Source organism: Salvelinus namaycush, chromosome 3 (genome assembly GCF_016432855.1).
Source record: "Salvelinus namaycush isolate Seneca chromosome 3, SaNama_1.0, whole genome shotgun sequence".
NCBI classification, from domain to species: domain Eukaryota; kingdom Metazoa; phylum Chordata; class Actinopteri; order Salmoniformes; family Salmonidae; genus Salvelinus; species Salvelinus namaycush.
The window spans coordinates 32,413,589-32,433,396 of NC_052309.1; the positions used below are offsets into that span (position 1 = coordinate 32,413,589).

General features: G+C 41.4%; 1 protein-coding gene across 3 annotated transcripts in view; it reads right to left on the reverse strand.

Annotated features, from left to right (window-relative positions):
• The window catches only part of LOC120030392 (dehydrogenase/reductase SDR family member 11), a 42,342-nt gene that overhangs the window by 12,532 nt on the left and 10,002 nt on the right, over window positions 1-19,808 (reverse strand). Inside the window, exons 1-2 of one of the 3 annotated variants that reach the window (XM_038975793.1) lie at window positions 3,928-4,021; window positions 3,810-3,862 (exon numbers count right to left, since the gene is read on the reverse strand). The exons of 1 other annotated variant lie outside the window; for it this stretch is intronic. In XM_038975793.1, coding sequence (XP_038831721.1) covers window positions 3,810-3,862; window positions 3,928-4,006 — 132 coding nt within the window. In that variant the 5' untranslated portion in view covers window positions 4,007-4,021. Of the gene's footprint in view, window positions 1-1,329; window positions 1,441-3,809; window positions 3,863-3,927; window positions 4,022-19,808 lie in introns of those variants that run through there. One more of the 3 variants, XM_038975798.1, reaches the window with a different exon arrangement.

A 19,808-nucleotide genomic window follows, 5' to 3' on the forward strand; every position in this document is an offset into this window, starting at 1 on the left:
GGCCTACAGAGCCAAAGACAGGGATGCAGTGATTTAACTGGGATTATATACATATAAGGCATTATCTCAACACATAACCCAGGATTTAAAAGGTTTTTGTAAGCTTTGAATAGAACATTGAATAATTTCTCTAGTTTTACAAAGACATGTCACAACAGAGTTAACAAATAGCATCATATGAGGGTGCAGTGTATCCCCTAGGATTTTTACAGTAGCGGTGACAAAGTTAACGGGGGTGCACCCCATGTTTCAGTTTTTTTTTTACGACTGTGAGAAGTTCACTTCTGGTGACTTTTGAAAAAGGACATTCTACTCCAAAAATAATTACATTTGTATTATGTTGACACCATCTGAAATATAATTTCCCCTTAAATAGCATTATAACCCGTATCTCAACTGACGCTGAATAGCGGCTTTAAATAAATAGGCTGAAGCATGGATTTGTCCATCTGGATTTAACTCACTGATAAACCCCAAAAGACTTAAAATATATATTTGTAGCATTTGAGGCAACTCGTCACTCCAGGGTGGTAAGCCCTGGGGGTAAGCACTGCTTGCCTATATAGCAACCCACAATGCTCTGGTTTCCTCATTCTTCGTCTCTTCACGAGTCTATTTGGTTACTAACACATTAAGCAGTTCAGAAAACTACCTCTTAACTGAACTGCTCCTTTTCAATGTGGGTTACCACTCCACCACGGAGCGTTGAGTGGCTTCCTTTCTATTTTCAGGGATTCGGCTTCACTTTACCGAGTGAAGTTACCTCAGTTAGCAGCACTTTTTGTTGTCGGATAGCTAGAGTATAGCTGTTGTCTGGCCTACACACAATTAGTGCTGTTAGTTACTTCTACTCGTGGTCTCTAGCTCTCCGTCGGTTCCCACTGTTCGGAGTTGGCTAGCTGAACTGTCGAGTGTCTTAGCTAGCTAGTGGGCTAACGCCACCTAGCAACCTCTGCGCTAAACCCCTATTCGGTTTGTCTGGAATAACACAAGCGGTGCTGTTTCTTCACCCCGTTGTAATATTCATATGTGTAAACATACTGAATTGTAATTGGATGCATTTTACCGCCAAATCATACTGTGCTATGATTGGTTAAGACCACCCAAATGGTTAGGTCATGGTCAGTTTGATCCTGGTTGACGATACGTGAACATGCCAGTTATAGCTAGCTAATAAAGAGCTACGTTAAGAAATATCCTGTAGTACTGCATTTTATTATTTTGTACAAAGCGTGCAAAACAAGACATGGTGTCAGAGTAAAAGGTCTTAAAAGATGGATTTTTCTGGAGTTCCTTCACCTCGAATGGACTGGGAGTCTACAAACTTACCCGATGCATGGCGTAAGTTCAAACAGCATGTGGGGCTAATGTTCTCGGGTCCTCTGAAGGACAAAGGAGAAGAGGGAAAGTGCAGCTACCTACTCCTCTGGATCGGTGAAAAAGGGAGAGATATTTACAACACATGGACACTTACCGAGGCTGAATCAAAGGTACTGAAAACATACTACGATCGTTTTGAAGCATATGTTGTGCCGAAGACCAATACGATATTCGCTAGGTACAAATTCCATGAGAAAGTACAGGGAGCTAGCGAGTCTTTTGAACAGTTTGTGACAGAACTGCATCTGCTTGTGAAATACTGTGATTATGCAAACACGGATGAGATGGTCAGGGACCGTATTGTATTTGGAATACACTCACCGCAAGTGAGAAACGTTTGAATGTTGGGTCTGAGGTAACGCTGGATAAAGCTATCGACATAGCCAGATCTCACGAGCTAGCACAGGCTCAGATGAAAACCATTTCGCGCGTCAGCACGAGCGCATCACGTGAACAAGCAGTGCACGCAGTCAGGCAGACATCAAAGCACACCTCCGGTGCACAGAGAGCGCGTTTTAGAACGGAGAGATATAACTCCAAAACAGAGCGACACAGACTCAAAACATGTGGATATTGTGGATACAAAGTGCATGGCGAACAAGGAAATTGCCCAGCTAAAGGCAAACAATGTAATAAATGTGGAAAATGGAATCACTTTGCAAAAGTGTGCAGAGCTTACCGTGGAAAAACAGTACACACAGTGAGTGAAGATGTCAATGAAATGTCAATCAAAGAGTCAAACGCGGATGAACTGTTTATTGATTCAGTGACACAGAAAAGTCAAATATCAGAGACAGAGCAAGCCTTTGCTGACATTGAGATAGGAACACAAGGCACAAAGCTAAAGTTCAAACTAGACACTGGTGCACAAGTAAACATTATTCCTCTGAATAAGTACGCAGCTTGACATCTGAGTGCGAGCTACAGCCCACCACGCGCAGAGTGACTGGTTATGGTGGTGAACAGCTCCCAGTAAAAGGCACATGCACTTTCAAATGCAAATACAAGGAAAGTGACATGTTGGACTTTTATGTTGTTGACACTAGAGCACCTGCAGTGCTAGGTCTTAAAGCATGTTTAGACATAGACCTCATCAAGCTAGTTTTATCAGTGACAGCACCAGTAGAGACAGACAATGTACTGGAGGAGTTTGCTGATGTTTTTACAGGAATAGGATTATTCCCAGGAGAATGTACCATTCACCTTGACCCAGACGCAATCCCTGTGGTCTACCCACCGAGAAAGATTCCCCTTGCTCTCCGTGCCCGTCTGAAGAAAGAGTTGGAGAGCATGGAGCAATCTGACATAGTCACCAAGGTTACAGAACCGACTGACTGGGTAAACGCGTTAGTGGTGGTGGAGAAATCACGCACAGGCAAGCTCCGAGTATGTCTCGACCCAAGACACTTGAACAAGGCTATCAAACGCCCCCATTATCCTTTACCAACGCTAGATGGCATCACACACAAGCTAGCGGAAGCTCACTACTTCAGTGTCATGGACGCTAGATCAGGCTACTGGGCTATCAAGCTCACAGAAGAGTCATCTAAGCTCACAACATTCAACACACCGTTTGGACGCCACAGGTTCCGTCGCCTGCCTTTTGGGATTATCTCAGCCCAAGACGAGTTTCAGCGAAAGATCGACGAAGTGTACGAAGGCCTCGACGGAGTTGTGGCAATTGTGGACGACATCCTTGTCTATGGTCGAACCAAAGAGGAGCACGACCAAAACCTCCGCGCGATGCTGCAAAGGTCCCGCGAGAGAGAGGAGTCCGGCTCAACACCGAGAAGAGCACAGTCGGCGCTACAGAGGTCAGCTACTTCGGACATCTTCTTACAGCGACTGGAATCAAGCCAGATCCACAGAAGATCTTAGCCATAAAAGAAATGGAGCAACCAAAGAACCGTGCAGAGCTGGAAACAGTGCTTGACATGGTCAACTACTTAGCCAAGTTCGCACCCAGCCTCTCCAATGCTAATGCACCCCTGCGTCAACTGCTAAAGCAGTCCAGTGAGTTTCTCTGGGACAAGCAACACGACATTGCTTTCCAGAATGTGAAAGACTTGATCATGAGAGAACCAGGACCAATCCTTGCCTACTACGACCCCGACAAAGAGCTCAAACTCCAAGTGGACGCGTCGAAGTATGGACTAGGTGCAGTGCTACTGCAAGAAGGAAAGCCCATCGGCTACGCTTCCAAATCTCTCACAGACTGTGAAATCAACTACGCTCAAATCGAAAAGGAGCTCTACGCCATTCTGTTCGGATGTAAACGTTTCCATCAGTACATATATGGACGACAAGTCATTGTGGAATCCGACCACAAGCCCCTTGAGTCAATCATGAGGAAACCACTAGCCGCAGCCCCGCCAAGGCTACAGAGAATGATCCTTCAACTACAAAAATACGACTTCACAATCACTCACCGTCCAGGCAAAGACATCCCTGTCGCAGACACGCTCTCCAGGAAGGTTCTTACCTATAAGGACAGCAACCTCAGTGAAGGCATGGACATGCAAGTGCACATTGTGTACAGCAACTTACCAGTTAGTGACACAAAACTGAAGGAGATCCAAGCAGAAACAGAAAAGGACTCACAACTTGCACAGCTGAGGAAAGTCATACAGGATGGATGGCCTGAGGAGAGGAGAAAATGCCCTCAGAGCGTCTCAGAATTCTGGAACCATCGTGATGAACTATTACAGAACAACGGAATAATTTTCAAAGGAGAGAAAATCATTATTCCTACCAGTCTCAGAGAAGAGATTTTGACAAAGATCCATGCTGGACACATGGGCATGGAAAAGTGCAAACAGAGAGCACGGGACATTTTGTTTTGGCCCGGAATGTGCAAACAAATAGAGGACATTGTTGGTAAATGCGCCATATGTCTTGAACGACGCCCCTCAAACACCAAAGAGCCAATGTTACCTCACTGTATCCCTGTCACTACAAGCCCACATTACCCTCAAAGTAATGGCCTTGCTGAAAAATCTGTGCAGATTGCTAAATCACTCATGGATAAAGCAAAAGCAGACAAGAGACCCCTACCTCAGTCTCCTTGAATACCGCAACACTCCAGTTGACAACTTCAAATCACCAGCCCAGCTGTTGATGAGCCGTAGACTTCGCTCAATCCTTCCCAGCACCAACCAGCAGCTGCAACCTGAGGTCGTCAGCTACACGGAAATGCATGGAAAACGTGCACAGAGGCAACAACAACAAAAGCGATACTACGACAGGTCAGCTAGACCACTGCCACCACTGATCGACGGAGAGTCAGTTAGAATCCAAGAGCATGGCCTCTGGAAGCCAGCAGTCGTCATCCAGCCTGCTGACATTGAACGTTCATTTCACGTCCGCACCGCAGAAGGAGCGGTGCACCGCAGAAGGAGCGGTGCACCGCCGCAATCGTCGTCACCTACTGAACACAAAAGAACAACACACTGATGAGATGAACTGTTCCCCTGAAAGAGAACGTGATGGACTAAACACACACACAGCACAACATACACCATACTTACCTGCAACACCACAAGAACTGTTGACTGACACAGAAGCATGCTCAGCATCATATCGCACAAGGTCAGGAAGAGAGGTCAAGCCCAGAGCTGTCCTAGACCTGTGAAATGTCAAAGGGTGTAGGCGGATCGCTGCCCTAAAAGAGTTCCAGACTGTAAACTTGTTATTGATAGTTCACTTGAAATGCTTTGGTATTGTATTTGTTAGAAATGTTAAGATGTTATTTCTACAGTGAAAGCTGAGTTGCTGAGAATCCCTTGTTCGAAAAGTAACAGTATGTTGGATCATTGTTCAGAGTATATGTTGATTCAGTTGGTGTAGTATGCAATATAAATGGTTACTTACCTTGAGTTCAAACTACAGAGCATGTATTCAAATGAAACGCTTAGAATATGTAAACATTTTTCTTTTGTTTTAAAAAGGGGGATGTAAATATTCATATGTGTAAACATACTGAATTGTAATTGGATGCATTTTACCGCCATATCATACTGTGCTATGATTGGTTAAGACCACCCAAATGGTTAGGTCATGGTCAGTTTGATCCTGGTTGACGATACGTGAACATGCCAGTTATAGCTAGCTAATAAAGAGCTACGTTAAGAAATATCCTGTAGTACTGCATTTTATTATTTTGTACAAAGCGTGCAAAACAAGACACCCATCATTGAAGCAACATCCATTTTACATTCCCCTGTAAAAGTTCAAACTAGCAATGCGTTTCTACCTCAAGTTACTTGGTTTAGACACCAAGTCAGCAATTGTTATTTCACACGCTCACTTGGCTAGCTAGCTATCGTCACTCAGGTAGTGATAGCGAGCTAATTAGCTAGCATCCCTGTACGCACTACTTTCACAAAACGTGTCATGGGGAGAAGAGAAAAAAAAGTATGTTTTAAAGCTAATTTCCTGCAATTCTACTCATTTTGCCACGGCTTTTATCATGTTCTTATGCGATCTCAGTGACTCAAACAATATAACAAAATCAAATGGTGGTTGGTCACATATTTGGGGAATTTTAGATTCTCCCTGACTGTCCAGTTTTTATTTTGGTGATTGTTAGTTCTCAAAGATGATCTTATTGAAAAATACCAGTGGTGTAAAAATACTTTAAAGTACTACATAAGTAGTTTTTTGGGGTATCTGTGGTTTATTTATATTTTTGACTACTTTTACTTTACTACATGCCTAAAGAAAATTTACTTTTTACTCCATACATTTTCCCTGACACCCAAAAGTACTACATTTTTTATGCTTAGCAGGACAGAAACCTGGTCCAATTCAAGCACTAATCAAGAGAAAATCCCTGGTCATTGCTACTGCCTCTTATCTAGCAGACTCACGAAACACGAATGCTTCATTTGTAAATGATGTCTGAGTGTTGGAGCATGCTCCTGGCTATCCGTAAATTAAAAAAAAAGAAAATTGTGCTATCTGGTTGGCTTAATATAAGGAATTTGAAAGGATTTATACTATTACGTTTGATACTTAAGTATATTTTAGCAATTGCATTTACTTTTGATACTTAAGTATATTTTAAACCAAATACTTTTAGACTTTTACTCAAGTATTATTTTACTGGGTGACTTTCACTTGAGTCATTTTCTATGAAGGTATCTTTACTTAAGTATGACAATTGGGTACTTTTTCCACCATTGAAAAATACATATTTTATATCTGGTTTTAGTCGTTTAAGTTTACACTGAAAACTAGGGGTGTAACCCTACAGGTATTCGCGGGGACCTCGGTTCAGTCCGCACTGTGATCCCGAATGAATACAGAAAACAAATATTGAACAAAAATAAAAACACTAGGCCTATAGGCTATGCCTGTGCCTTGAGGAAATATGAGCAAACTTTTTTTCAGGCTAATCCATTAGACTAAACGCACGTTGTAATCAAAATGTAAATCTTAATTGGCGTATTTCAAGCTCTCCTTTTGTGAGGTGCAGCCGTTAACGATTTCTCTACAGTGGTGAGTGGTGGGGGAACATGTATAGTTTCCAGTAGATTACAACGGCAATGGACAGAGAAAGTATGTGGACACTTGACACTGCTCAACAAGAATAGCCTATGCAGCTGCCAACACATCAAACATGTTGACACATTTACACTGACGTCACCCCAGTATTCCAACTACCGGAGCAAGAGAGAAACATACACAAAAAAACTTTATCTCCCCTCTGTATTCAAACAGCCCTTCGCAGCTGATCCTGACACGGCCAAAGAAATTACAAGAACGATAGGTATGTTTTTATAGCCGTGGATATGCGCCCATTCTCAATGGTTGAGAAGAATAGGGGTTTCAGCACCTGGTGAAAGTGCTTGAGCCACATTACGAATTGCCTGCTCGCACCCATTTCAGCAAACAGGTAGCACCCGCTCTATATAAGCAAACTAAAGCCTAAGTAAGTAAAATTACCCCAAAACCGCAATACGTACCAAACTGTGAGTTTGGTGAACCGTTACACCCCTACTGAAAACAATTTGCCATACTAATTACATATAAAAAAAATAATGAAATCATATTTTTTTGGAGTGCCAGCAACGATTGAAACGCTGCTGCTAAATTAATATGTGGGAAACACTGGGGTGAACTGAATTCCAATTCAAATGGCACAAATACAAGCAATTAAATAAAAATCGGGAATCACAGCCTCAGCATCCTAACCAGGGGCTCCCCTCTTTACCCTGCCCTGATCCCCCACCCCTAAGAAGTTTTTTTTGTGTGTGTACCTGGGCTGCCTGTAATGGACACCAACTCTTACGGAGGGAGAAGCACAGTGGGCGAGGGTAGTGTGGATGAGGAAGAGGGATGATTGCCAAAAGGAGCAGTGAACTGAAGCACAGCCTTGGCCAGGAGAAAAGAGGGGGTGATGTGAATGAGCAGAGCAGCGGTAGACGATGGGATCAGGGGCTAGGGACAGGAAGTCTCACACAGTGTGTAGTGTGTGTACGTGCATGCAGGCACTTTTTTACAGGCCTGTGTGTAATACCCACACATTGTGCACTGCTGCAGCACTGGGGCATTCTGTGCTAAGGATGCAATGCGACACATAAGTATGCACACCATTGTCCCTTCACACACACACACATTCATCCATGATAACACCCACACAACATAGAAAATCAGGAGTAATGGACACAAGTCCATTTGAATGATACTATGCAGATAAAAATAGAAATTAAATTCCTGATTTACCTGAGGTCATGATAGGACATCTGTAAACAAATGATGCACAAATGTCTGTCTGTGACTGTGTCACTCAACACAAACCCTCTCAGTGGAGTGAGCCGGCAGTACACTTTGGGCAAAATTATTCACAGTGATTTGTGTCTGCCTTCCCTCTGGGCAGGTGAGCAGAACAACTCAATCCCTTCATGACACAGATACACAAAATTACATAATCAACACCATCTCCCTCTAGGGGGCCACATCTATTCTCCTAACAACTTGGATATAGCAGGCTGATCATACATTTTCAGGGCAGTGTGTGGGTTGGTTATTCTATCCTTGAGGGGATCTAAAAAAAAAAAAAAAAAAAAAACAGCCAAACAAGAATAATTCTCCCTCGTGGGGACATTTCCCACACCCCATGAGGACAAAGGCTATTTTAAGCTTTGGGGTTAGGGTTAGAGTTAAAATTAGGGTACGGTAAGGGTTTAGGAGTTAGGTTTAGGGCTAGAGTTATAGGTTAAGGAAAAAATTGAAATGAATTTTAGGTCCACACGAGGATAGAAGAACATAACGTCTGTGTGTGTGATTATGACTTCACCTCCATGCACTCACGGACATGATATTAAAACAGTAGGAGGGAAGAACATCATCCTAGTTATGCTTCAGTGTTGTAGATACAGGCTGCATTGCTAAAAACACTAAATGGAGCAAATAGAGTAGGACTACAGGTCAGTTTCATAAAGCACGCACACACACACACTAGGGTTGTCAAGATAACAGAATTTTGACTACAATATCGATACCAGGTTAAGTATCACAATACTCAATACCATCACGATACTCAATACTAAAACAATACCACAGCAAAAAAAGAAGGCGTATTAGCCAAAGTCACAGAATGGCACTTGATCTTTTGAGTTGAATATCATTTTTAAAATGTTTTATATGTATGCATTAATGAATCAATAATACAATCAAATTACATAACGGCAATCATTCATTTGAATGGTATATCTCTAATCTATTGATAAACTGGGTCAATGAAGATGTAGCCTAGGCCTATTCACAGTAAAGGTGAATGCATATTCAAAAGGAGTGTGGATGCATTGAGCTTGTTTTGCCTGATTTCATGGGTTTCCCTTCAATTTGGGACTTATTTTGTTGTACTGATCAACAACAATAGTGAACTGAAAGTTAGCCTACAAAGCTGTGAGCTACCAGTATCTCATTGAATTGTAAAGTGTTCTAGCCTGTAAATGGACATTGTTTTGCGAATAGTTTCAACATTTCTACATTCTGTGTTGCATGATTCAAGTGTGTTAACTTCTGTGCAGCGTAAATGGTGATGCAGCTCAGACTCCCTGTGAGTGCAGTGGTTCCTCGGGACAGGCTAAAGCTAGCGATGAGTAAGTGGAGAAGGCACGGTGCTCTCGCGCTATAAGGGGACATCGGCTGTGCTGATAGACAGACTTGATCCTCTCAAACAGCAGATGACATAACACATTTGACAGAAGTACCGAAAGTAACAAACATTCCAGTAACATTGAGAGATTACTGCTTTTATTCAAATATCACAGTTTTCGATTTTGATTATTTAAAAAAAAATATTAAATGCATTATGAATAACGACAGTAAAATAATTTTAGAGCTTTTAAAAATGGAAATTCCAAAGCCAAAAACAGTGAACATTAAATTGCCAAAATATTCCATTGTCTCTGTTAGGTCAACATTGGTTAGACATCAATAGAAAAATTTGAAATGACTATGAAATAATACAATATTTCAGTTGTGTATATTACTTTGTTTTTATTTGATGAATATTATTTTTAATTCCTTAAAGTCATCATCTCTGCTCAGGCAGTAGCAGCCAAACAACATTATCTCTGTGCTACGGTCTTTAGTCATTCTATTTTGATAGGCTAGACTGCTAAGTATGCTGCAGAGCTGTCTGACAAAATAATTTGACTAGTTCTTCAAAGAAGATAAAGCATACTTTAAAGAACTGTCTCTATCCCTCTCATCATTGTGTTATGTACATTTCTCTATGTGGTCTGTGTGCATCTAACCTAACATAGCAGGTGTAAATGTGTATCCATCTCTGTCCAAACTGGGAAAAACAGGTGCAATTGATTATGGTCATAGTAGTTAATTACCACGTTTCTGCACTGAACTAGGTGAAATATTCGCTTAAAAATGAAAAACTACAACTCCCTTCAGACCAGCGTCCCATATAGTTGACTTAATTTCTCTAGTGAATTATTTCTCTCTAGCGAAACGACGCGTTGTGCTCACAAAAAATACAAACTAAATGGAATTCAAGTAATTGAATTGTTAAATAACCCCAAAAATGTAAAAGAAATGTTGGTTAATCAGCACTAAGTACCAAACCGTTTTTCATGTTCTAGTATTGAAAAAGTACTGATACCATGCAACACACACACACAAAATAGGGCCATAAGCAAACAAGAAATTGCACATCCAGAGGCGGCGTTTCTCATGGCCTTGATTTTAATGCAGGGAAACGGAAATCCGTTTTGCCATCATGTCATCTGCGCAACTAGAGGTGACAAAATGCTAGATAACTTTTATTCCACACACAGAAACACATACAAGGCCCTCCCTCACCCTTAGCAAATCAGACTATAACTCGATCCTCCTGCTTACAAACAAAAACTCACAGGAAGTACCAGTGACGCGCTCAATACAGAAGTGGTCTGATGAAGCGGATGCTAAGCTTCAGGAATGTTTAGCTAAAACAGACTGGAATATGTTCATGGATTCATCCGATAACATTGACGAGTTTACCACATCAGTCACCGGCATCATTAATAAGTGCATCGATGACGTCTTCCCCACAGTGACCGTACGTACATACCCCAACTAGAAGCCATTGATTACAGTCAACATCCGCACTGAGCCAAAGGCTAGAGCTGCCGCTTTCAAAGAGGGGGACACTTATAAGAAATCCCGATATGACCTCAGACGAGCCATCAAACAAGTGTGGTGCCGGACTTCCGGTGTCGCAATTTAGGAAATAGCTGCCTAGTTTTTCATACAGCACATCGGTTGGGTATTTCCCCCCTAAATTCAAGTATTTACTCTGAGCATTATAATTTCTTACACAAAATGGAAAAGGGGAAAATAGGAAAAGGTTGTGGGGCTTCAACAATAGCCCGTAACAAGACAGCAGAAAATATAAATTGTAGACGAAACAGAGATGGCTAATGCTAGCGCAAATAAGCTAGCAGCAGCAAAAGAACCCTCATTTCGTGAGGTGATAAACGAGGAATTGCGCGAGGCGCTCACAGGCTTACGAGAGGAACTTTGAGAAGATTAACTATTTTCGTACAAGAAGGACATTAACCAGAAACTTGAAGAACTTCACAGCATATCTCCAAGAATGGAGGATGCAGAACAGCGCATTGGGGAAACGGACACATGGAACACTGCAGTCAAGGAAATACTTCAACAGTCTTTGAAAAGCCATCACACACTACAGGCAAAAGTGACAGAACTCAAAGACTTTATTACATGGCAGAGGGCGCAGAAAAAGACTATGCCCAAATTCATGGAGGGTCTATTCAAAGAAATACTTGAAGACACTGACCTGAGAATCGAGAGAGCACACTGAGCTCTGACCTCAAAACCCCCTAAACGCCCCACCAAGATCCATAGCAGTACGGTTCCTAAAATTCTCAGTCAAAGAGAAAATCTTACGTGCAGCCTGGAAAAAGCCTGTTAACTTTCAAGGCCAACGAGTGTTCTTTGATCATGACTACGCGGGAGAGATACTGAAAAGAAAGAAGGAATACACCCCCATCAAGAAACCACTTAAAGAGAAAGGTATTCGCTTCCAAACACATTCTCGGCAAAAATGTGGGTATTTCTGGATAATGGCCCGGTTACATACGAGCATGCAGACGAAGCGGCTGAGGACCTGAAGTCGAGGGGCATTCCAATGGAGTATACCGCCAGGAGAAAGGCGTCTTCACCGGCAGAAAGACTCCAGCAGGCCCTCCCGTGGATTGTTGTCGGCGAGCAGAGTCACGGAAAGAGGGAAATCACCTCGGCGAAAGGACGTTCACATCCGAGAGAGACTCAGGCATTTTCAACGAGAAGATGGAAGACACTGAATCGGATTTAACAGACTTAGTTACCACGAGCTGTTTAGACATATTGGATTGTTACGGTTGACATTGAAATAGGTAAAATGTCTCCCCTACTTTCCCCCAGTGCTGAGCAAGGGTGAGTAGCCAAAAGTATGTGTTATTTATGGACACGTTAATAACATATCTATTAGCTAATGATTAATGTCACATTGACAACGGGGTGACAGAAGGGTAAACTGGATGACAAGGAAGTTACATAATTTAATGTATACACGCCCCCGGGGAGTGAAATGGTCTTCTACAAGGTGTTTGATTTAATTGCCACAGAAACCTCTGGCCCTCTTATCTATGGAGGGGATTTTAACATGATTTTAAACTCAAAATTGGACAGCACAAATCAAAATAGGAAAATTTGCCTAGTTGTTAAAAAGATCAATAGGATACTGCAGGATTTAGGACTGCTTGATGTATGGCGTGACATCCACACGACAGATAGGGAATATACTTTTTACTCAGCCCGCCACACTGAATACTCAAGGTTAGACTACTTTTTCACAGGCTTAAGGATTGTAGGATCGGGCAGAGCGATTTATCAGATCCTAATGGAGTTTACCTTACTCTACACCTTGATAGCAAACCAATAAATACTCTATGGAGGATTAATACAAGCATGCGGAATGATCCTGCATTCAAGGAATCAATTAAGACAGAACTGAACGTCTATCTGGAGAATAATGATAACGGGGAAGAATCTCCTGCTACATTGTGGGATGCAGCTAAGGCGGTTATTAGAGGAAAGACCATAGCCACATAATCTCTCAAGAAAAGCACAGAAACTGCTGAAATTACAGGAAACATTAAGAAACTTAGAACGATCTCATGGTCATTACAAAGACTCTCAAAGACCCACGAGCGATTCAAAAGGTAAAACAGGAAATTGATTTATGTTGAAGAAGTAGAGAAAAAGCTCAGGTTCCTGAAACAACGATATTAGGAAGCAGACTCAAAGGCAACACAATTATTTGCATGGAGACTCAGTAAACAACAAGCACAGAATACAATTTTCTAAATAAAAGACTCCAAAACAAAGAAGATTACATGCAAATTGGATGAAATACAGAATACATTTGAATAATATTACACATCTGTACAAGCAACCAGAGGAGGCAGATGCACAGACAATAGAGAATTTTTTGAACTCACTTGATCTCCCCTCAATTGGGACAGAGCAAAATTATAGACTTACTTCAGAAATGACTACTGAAGAAATCAATAATGCAATATCTAATCTAAAAGTAAACAAGTCTTCAGGCACTGATGGCTTCCCTTCAGACTGGTTCAAAGCCTTCAGAGAACAACTAACAACTCTACTTAAGGCCTGTTTTAACTGGACTCTGGAAGGGGGGACTTCCACCATTGTGGAGATATATCATATCTGTAATCTCAAAAGAGGGTAAAGATAAGAAGGAATGCAGTTCCTATAGACCTATTGCAATTCTTAACACGGATTATAAACTATATGCGTCAATAATAGCCAAAAGAATGGAAGACATAATCCTAGAATTGATTGACGGGGATCAAACTGGTTTCATACGAAATAGGCAGACACAGGACAACATAAGGAGAACACTACATTTCATGGACCACATTACTCAGAATAAGACAAGTGCTATATCAAATCAGTCTATATGCTGAAAAATCATTTCATTCAGTGGGATGGGACTATATATGTAAGTTATGGAAAGATATGGTTTCAACAAAGAAGTGATACAGTGCATCAAAACACTGTATTCATGTCCGACTGATAGAATAAAGATAAATGGACATTTGTCACGAACTATAAAATTAGTGGGAGGGGCAAGACAATCCTGTAATCTTTCACCCACGCTCTTCTCCTTGTACATTGAGCCATTAGCACAGGCAATAAGACAGGACCCAACCTTAGAGGGAATAACAATAAGAGGCAGTGAACATAAGATATGCATGTATGCTGATGACGTTCTGTTATTCTTTAAAGACCCAGGCTCAAGTGTACCAAGATTGATGGATGTTTTACAAACATTTGGAACATATTCAGGGTATGTGCTTAACGTACACAAGACCTAAGCCATAGTATATAATTATACCCCACAGGAAGAGCTGAAGAGTAAATTTAACTTCCAGTGGACCTCTTCATCCATTAAATATCGTGGAGTAAATTTACCAAAAGATACACCCAAAATTTATGACATGAATTACGATCACATCAACAAGAAAATATATGATGACCTGGACAGGTGGAATTTACTTCCCTTGGATCTCAGTAGTAGAATTGAAACAATCAAAATGAACATCCTGCCGAGGTTACTGTATTTGTTCCAATCACTACCCATAGAAATCCCGCCTAAACAGTTTAGGGAATGGGATAAACGGATATCAAGGTTTATCTGGAACAGTAAGAGACCAATAATTAGATATACAACATTACAATTAATAGAAAAAGTGGGGGTATGGCCTTACCAAACCTAAAAGATTGTTATGTGTCAGCTCAATTGAGACCTCTGGTGTGTTGGTGCAATTCAGAATACGATTCCAAATGGAAAGACATCAAGACTACTTTGACAGAGATACCCATACAGTCAGTTTTGGTAAATAATGACATGGTAATAGAAATATACAATAGACAAAATCAGTTGATTAATTTCTCTGTTAATACATGGTTTAGGGTAGTTAAGCAAATTCATTTAGACAGAGGTCAAACTGCTGAGTTGGCCCGCATACAACCTCAGCTTCATCCCTGCAACTCAGGACAGCAGATTTAAACAGTGGACGCAGAAAGGCATCAGATCATTCAGTACAATTATAAGGAATGGGGACCTAGAGAACTTCCAGGACCTAAGTAAAAAACATGGCTTGGATCAACAAGATTTTTACAGATACCTACAAGTTCGAAACTATTTCTTAAGGGAGATAAAAGTGATTGACCCTCGAGCACCTCAAAAATGTATCCAAGTATTCACTAACGCATACAACGTGGGAGTAACAAAAAAACTATTTAAAATCTTTACTTTGGTATTCAATTCTCAAAGAAACAATCTACAAACTATATTAAACAGAAATGGGAGGATAAACTAAACATTGAAATAACTGATGAAACATGGTTGAACATATTAGAGACTCAACAAAGCTCCACCAACTCAAGATCATGGAGAGAATCCTGTTGGAAGAATGTTATACGTTTCTTCATAACACCTAAACTGAAATCAAAAGAGACTGGCTCACTACACCCTTGTTGGAGAGAATGTGGGCTATCAAGGGTGGATCACTCTCATATATTTTGGTCCTGCCCCGCAATCAAAACTTACTGGGGAGAAATAAGAACCAACATTGGAAAAATAATGGGATTTGACATAGAACAAACATTCATTTCTTTGTACTTGGGTGAAATACCTGATAACTTATACACTAGAGAAAAGTACCTGTTGAAGGTCCTACTGGCAGCCAGTAAAAAGGCTATCACTAGGAAATGGCTACAAAAAGACCCTCCCACCATGACACAATGGATAGATATTATTAAAGAAATACAACATATGCTCCATATGACCTTTGCTTTAATAACTCAAGAGGAGAGAGGTCAGGAATACTAGAAAAAATGGGTTTCGTACTTGAAAATTATCTAATTCAAAGATGATATCAATGTAACTAATCTGATGAACGTATGATGTGCGCTGTAACTGCCAGATTTTTTTGTTGTTATTTTACTTTATTTGTTATCTTTGTGTTCCTCAATAAAAACAAAGTAAAAAAAAACATAAAAAAAACAGGTGTGGTGCCAGGACAACAACCTCTCCCTCAACATCAGCAATACAAAAGGAGCTTATCGTGGACTACAGGAAATGGAGGTACAAGCACATCCACATCGATGGGACTGTAGTGGAGCGGGTCGAGAGCTTCAAGTTCCTCGGTGTCCATATCACTAAGGAATTAACATGGTCCACATAAACCCACACAGTTGTGAAGAGGGTACGACAGCGCCTCTTCCCCCTCAGGAGTCTGAAAAGATTTGGCATGGGCCCTCAGATCCTAAAAATGTTCTACAGCTACACTATTGAAAGCATCTTGACTGGCTGCATCACCGCTTGGTATGGCAACTGCAACGACCCTGACCGCAAGGCTCTACAGAGGGTGGTGAGTATGGCCCAGTACATCACTGGAGCCGAGCTCTCTGCCATCCAGGACCACTATATCAGGCAGTGTCAGAGGAAGGGCCAAAAGACTCCAGCCACCCAAGCCATAGACTGTTCTCTCTGCTACAGTATGGCAAGCGGTACCAGTGCACCAAGTCTTAAACCAAAAGGACTGTGAAAAGCTTCTACCCCCAAGTCATGAGACTGTTAAATAGCTAATCAAATGGCTACCCGGACTGCCTGCATTGACCCTTTTTGCATTAACAGCCAGGAAATGCAGGAAGAGCTCTGAAATTAGATTTGTCTCAGGTTACCTAACTCTGCATGGCAACCTTGTTCAGCGCGATGATTAACTACAATGACCATAATCCATTGCGCCTGTTGTTTCCGGCTCAGACAGAAACACTTTACGCCTGCTAAATTAGGTTAGATACACACAGACCGCAAAGACCACGAGAGAGGAGTGTGCACAACGACGAGAGAGATAGACAGTTTAACTACTTTGAAGAACTAGTACAATTATTTATTATTATTATTATTTCAGACAGCTCTGCAGCATACTTACGCAGGCTAACCTAGCTAAATAGGATGACTAAAGACAGTACATTATGGGGAGCACAGAGATAACGTTAGATGGTCTGGCTGGCTGGTAAACCAGTACCTGGGGTTGAGGAGACGCTCTGCAAACGATATATATATATATGGTATATACACTTCCTAAAAAAGGTATTTGCGTCTATAATCAATGGAGGCCAGAGAAAAATAAGTGGTAAAAAAAATAAAACACCTTCCTAATATTGAGTTGCACCCCCCTTTGCCCTCAAAACAGCCTCAATTCGTCGGTGCATCGACTACAATGTGTCAAAAGCATTCCACAGGAATGCTGACCCATTTCGACTCCAATGCTTCCCACAGTTGTGTCAAGTTGGCTGGATGTCCTTTGGGTGGTGGACCAGTCTTGACACAAACGGGAAACCGTTGAGCGTGAAAAACGCAGCAGCGTTGCAGTTCTTGACACACTCAAACCGGTGCGCCTGGCACCTACTACCATACCCCGTTCAAAGGGACTTAAATCTTTTGTCTTGCCCATTCACCCTCAATGGCACACATACACAACCCATGTCAAGGTTTAAAAATCATTCTTTAACCTGTCTCCTCCCCTTCATCTACACTGATTGAAGTGGATTTAAAAAAGTGACATCAATAAGGGATCATAGCTTTCACCTGGATTTACCTGGTCAGTCTATGTCATGGAAAGACCAGGTGCCTTAAGGTTTTGTACACTCAGTGTAGATATCGATTTTGAGACATGACATGTAGAATTTTCATATTTTAGTATATGCTTTCATATTAACTCTACATTCCTGTTCTTTTTCAAAGATTTCTCACAAAAACAAGCGTATCTCTGAAATGTCAATGGAGCACTGAGTGTATACCAAAGTTTTTATTTTCAAAGCTTATATATACATTTAATTCAGCTCGTGTCATGCTATTTTTGCAACCTGCAGAAACAACTTTCGTTCTCATGCTACATTAGCTATCAGTAGCCACGAAAAGGGCAGTTTTCCGAAGAAAAGAAACAAGCAGTATTTCAATTTTCTCTATGGAGCAGTGTGGATAAAGATAACACTTGGAGTACAGTGGCATATCCCATCCTTGCATTGAGGTACGTTTTCTGAACCATATCTTGCGCCGGCTCCACGGTGTCTTAATGTAACCATGATGCGTTCTGACCTCCGAGCAGATCAGTGTAAAGAAGCGTAATGGTAGGGTCTGTATCTTCCGGCAACTTTGCCAGCAGCTACAGTAGGCTACACACCGCTGTTTGAGTTGAGCGCTGCTGTGGTGCGCATTATAGACTACTTAATCTGAACATCAGCGTGTCAGCAACAATCATGCATGTCAGTGCATAAATTTTGGGGAATATATTTCGTAGACCAGACATTAGGTCATGTCATCTCCCATCCCTCCAGAGATTTTTTATTGCAGATCTACACTGATCTCAAAAACGACCTCTCCAGAATCCATTTGACAGAAATCATATGAGACGGAGAACTTTAACCCCTGTTATCGCCATAGAGCACAATCCAAGAGCAGCCACCCACAGAAGGGTCTAAAGGTTGGGGAGGGAGTAGGCTTTTATTGCCTTTCATCCTAGGGATAATCAATATTAGGCTATAAAACAACATCACTAGCTTTTCGTTAGTCACTATATGGGCAGTCAGATTAAGCCCACTAAACACACCTATTACACTGTCAAGGCATTGCTATAGACGCTTTGGAACAAACAAATACAACTTAAAACCTCTAAGAAAACCAACAGTCCAAACCTCATGTCTCTATCATAATCTGCTCAAAAGTTTTTGTTTTTTTACCCTTGTAGGATAGCCAGAATTAGGATAACTTAATCAATGGCCAGAGAAAAAATTATGGTAAAAAAAAACTGGAAAATTGCATCTCGTCAGCTAGGCTGGATTCTGTGCAAGAATTAAGGTAAATTAAACAAAGTATGGTAAATAATAAGTATAAAAAGTAGTCTCTGACTGGAAAGTAACAGCCCATTGATATTGTGAATGGCTGTGTCACACTGATGACACGGTGGGGGTGGAGTAGGCTAACGACAGAGACAGTACAGCCTACCGCCAGGTGTTGTGTAACTCACTCACTGGAGCATTCATTCATCCTACCTGCTGACTGACACAGCACAGGACGCTACAGATATGAGCAGAGGTTTACTATAAATAATGGCGGGCCTGGGAGGCAACGCAACAGAGCCAGGCTGGCTGGCATGTTGTATGTTTACTGCAGTCAATTTGCTTAGGCTACATTAATCACATTTTACCATGAGATTAATATGATGTCCAAACATATCCATTTGTCTTGCACAGAATTGCATTCATGACAACCACCGATAAAATAGCTCAGTCTAGGCCTATGTAATACAGATCTGGCATAGGGAAATCATGGCAAGTATTATGTCATGTTTTTATGGTTCTGTAGTATGACTACTGGTAAGGGCTGTCTTTTAAAGACCGGGAACTATATGTAGCCTACATCACTGTGGCTGAAGAGAGTTGAAGACCCACCTACTCCAGTAGACCAGCGTGCCCCCAAACCTCATGACTGTCCCATCACGGTTGTATTCCCTCTGCAGCGCTCCTGCCTGGAGCCAAGCACACAATGTCTCCACTAAAAACACGCTAGTGAACAGGATAGTAAAAGGATATGCCCTGGCGTGAAGCTGTGTACACTCCTTTCCTTCCTTACACAAGGAGTGTGATTCAGCTCTGAATAATGTACTATGATTAATGTCTGATGGCGGTATGGAATCTGCTCTCTTTTAGTCTTTAACTTGAGTGATGATCACAGGCTAATTTATCACAGAAAAGGCCTGACTAACTGGATTTATGTCTACTCAATACACTTAGCTGTGATGGCTTGCTGGAGTAAA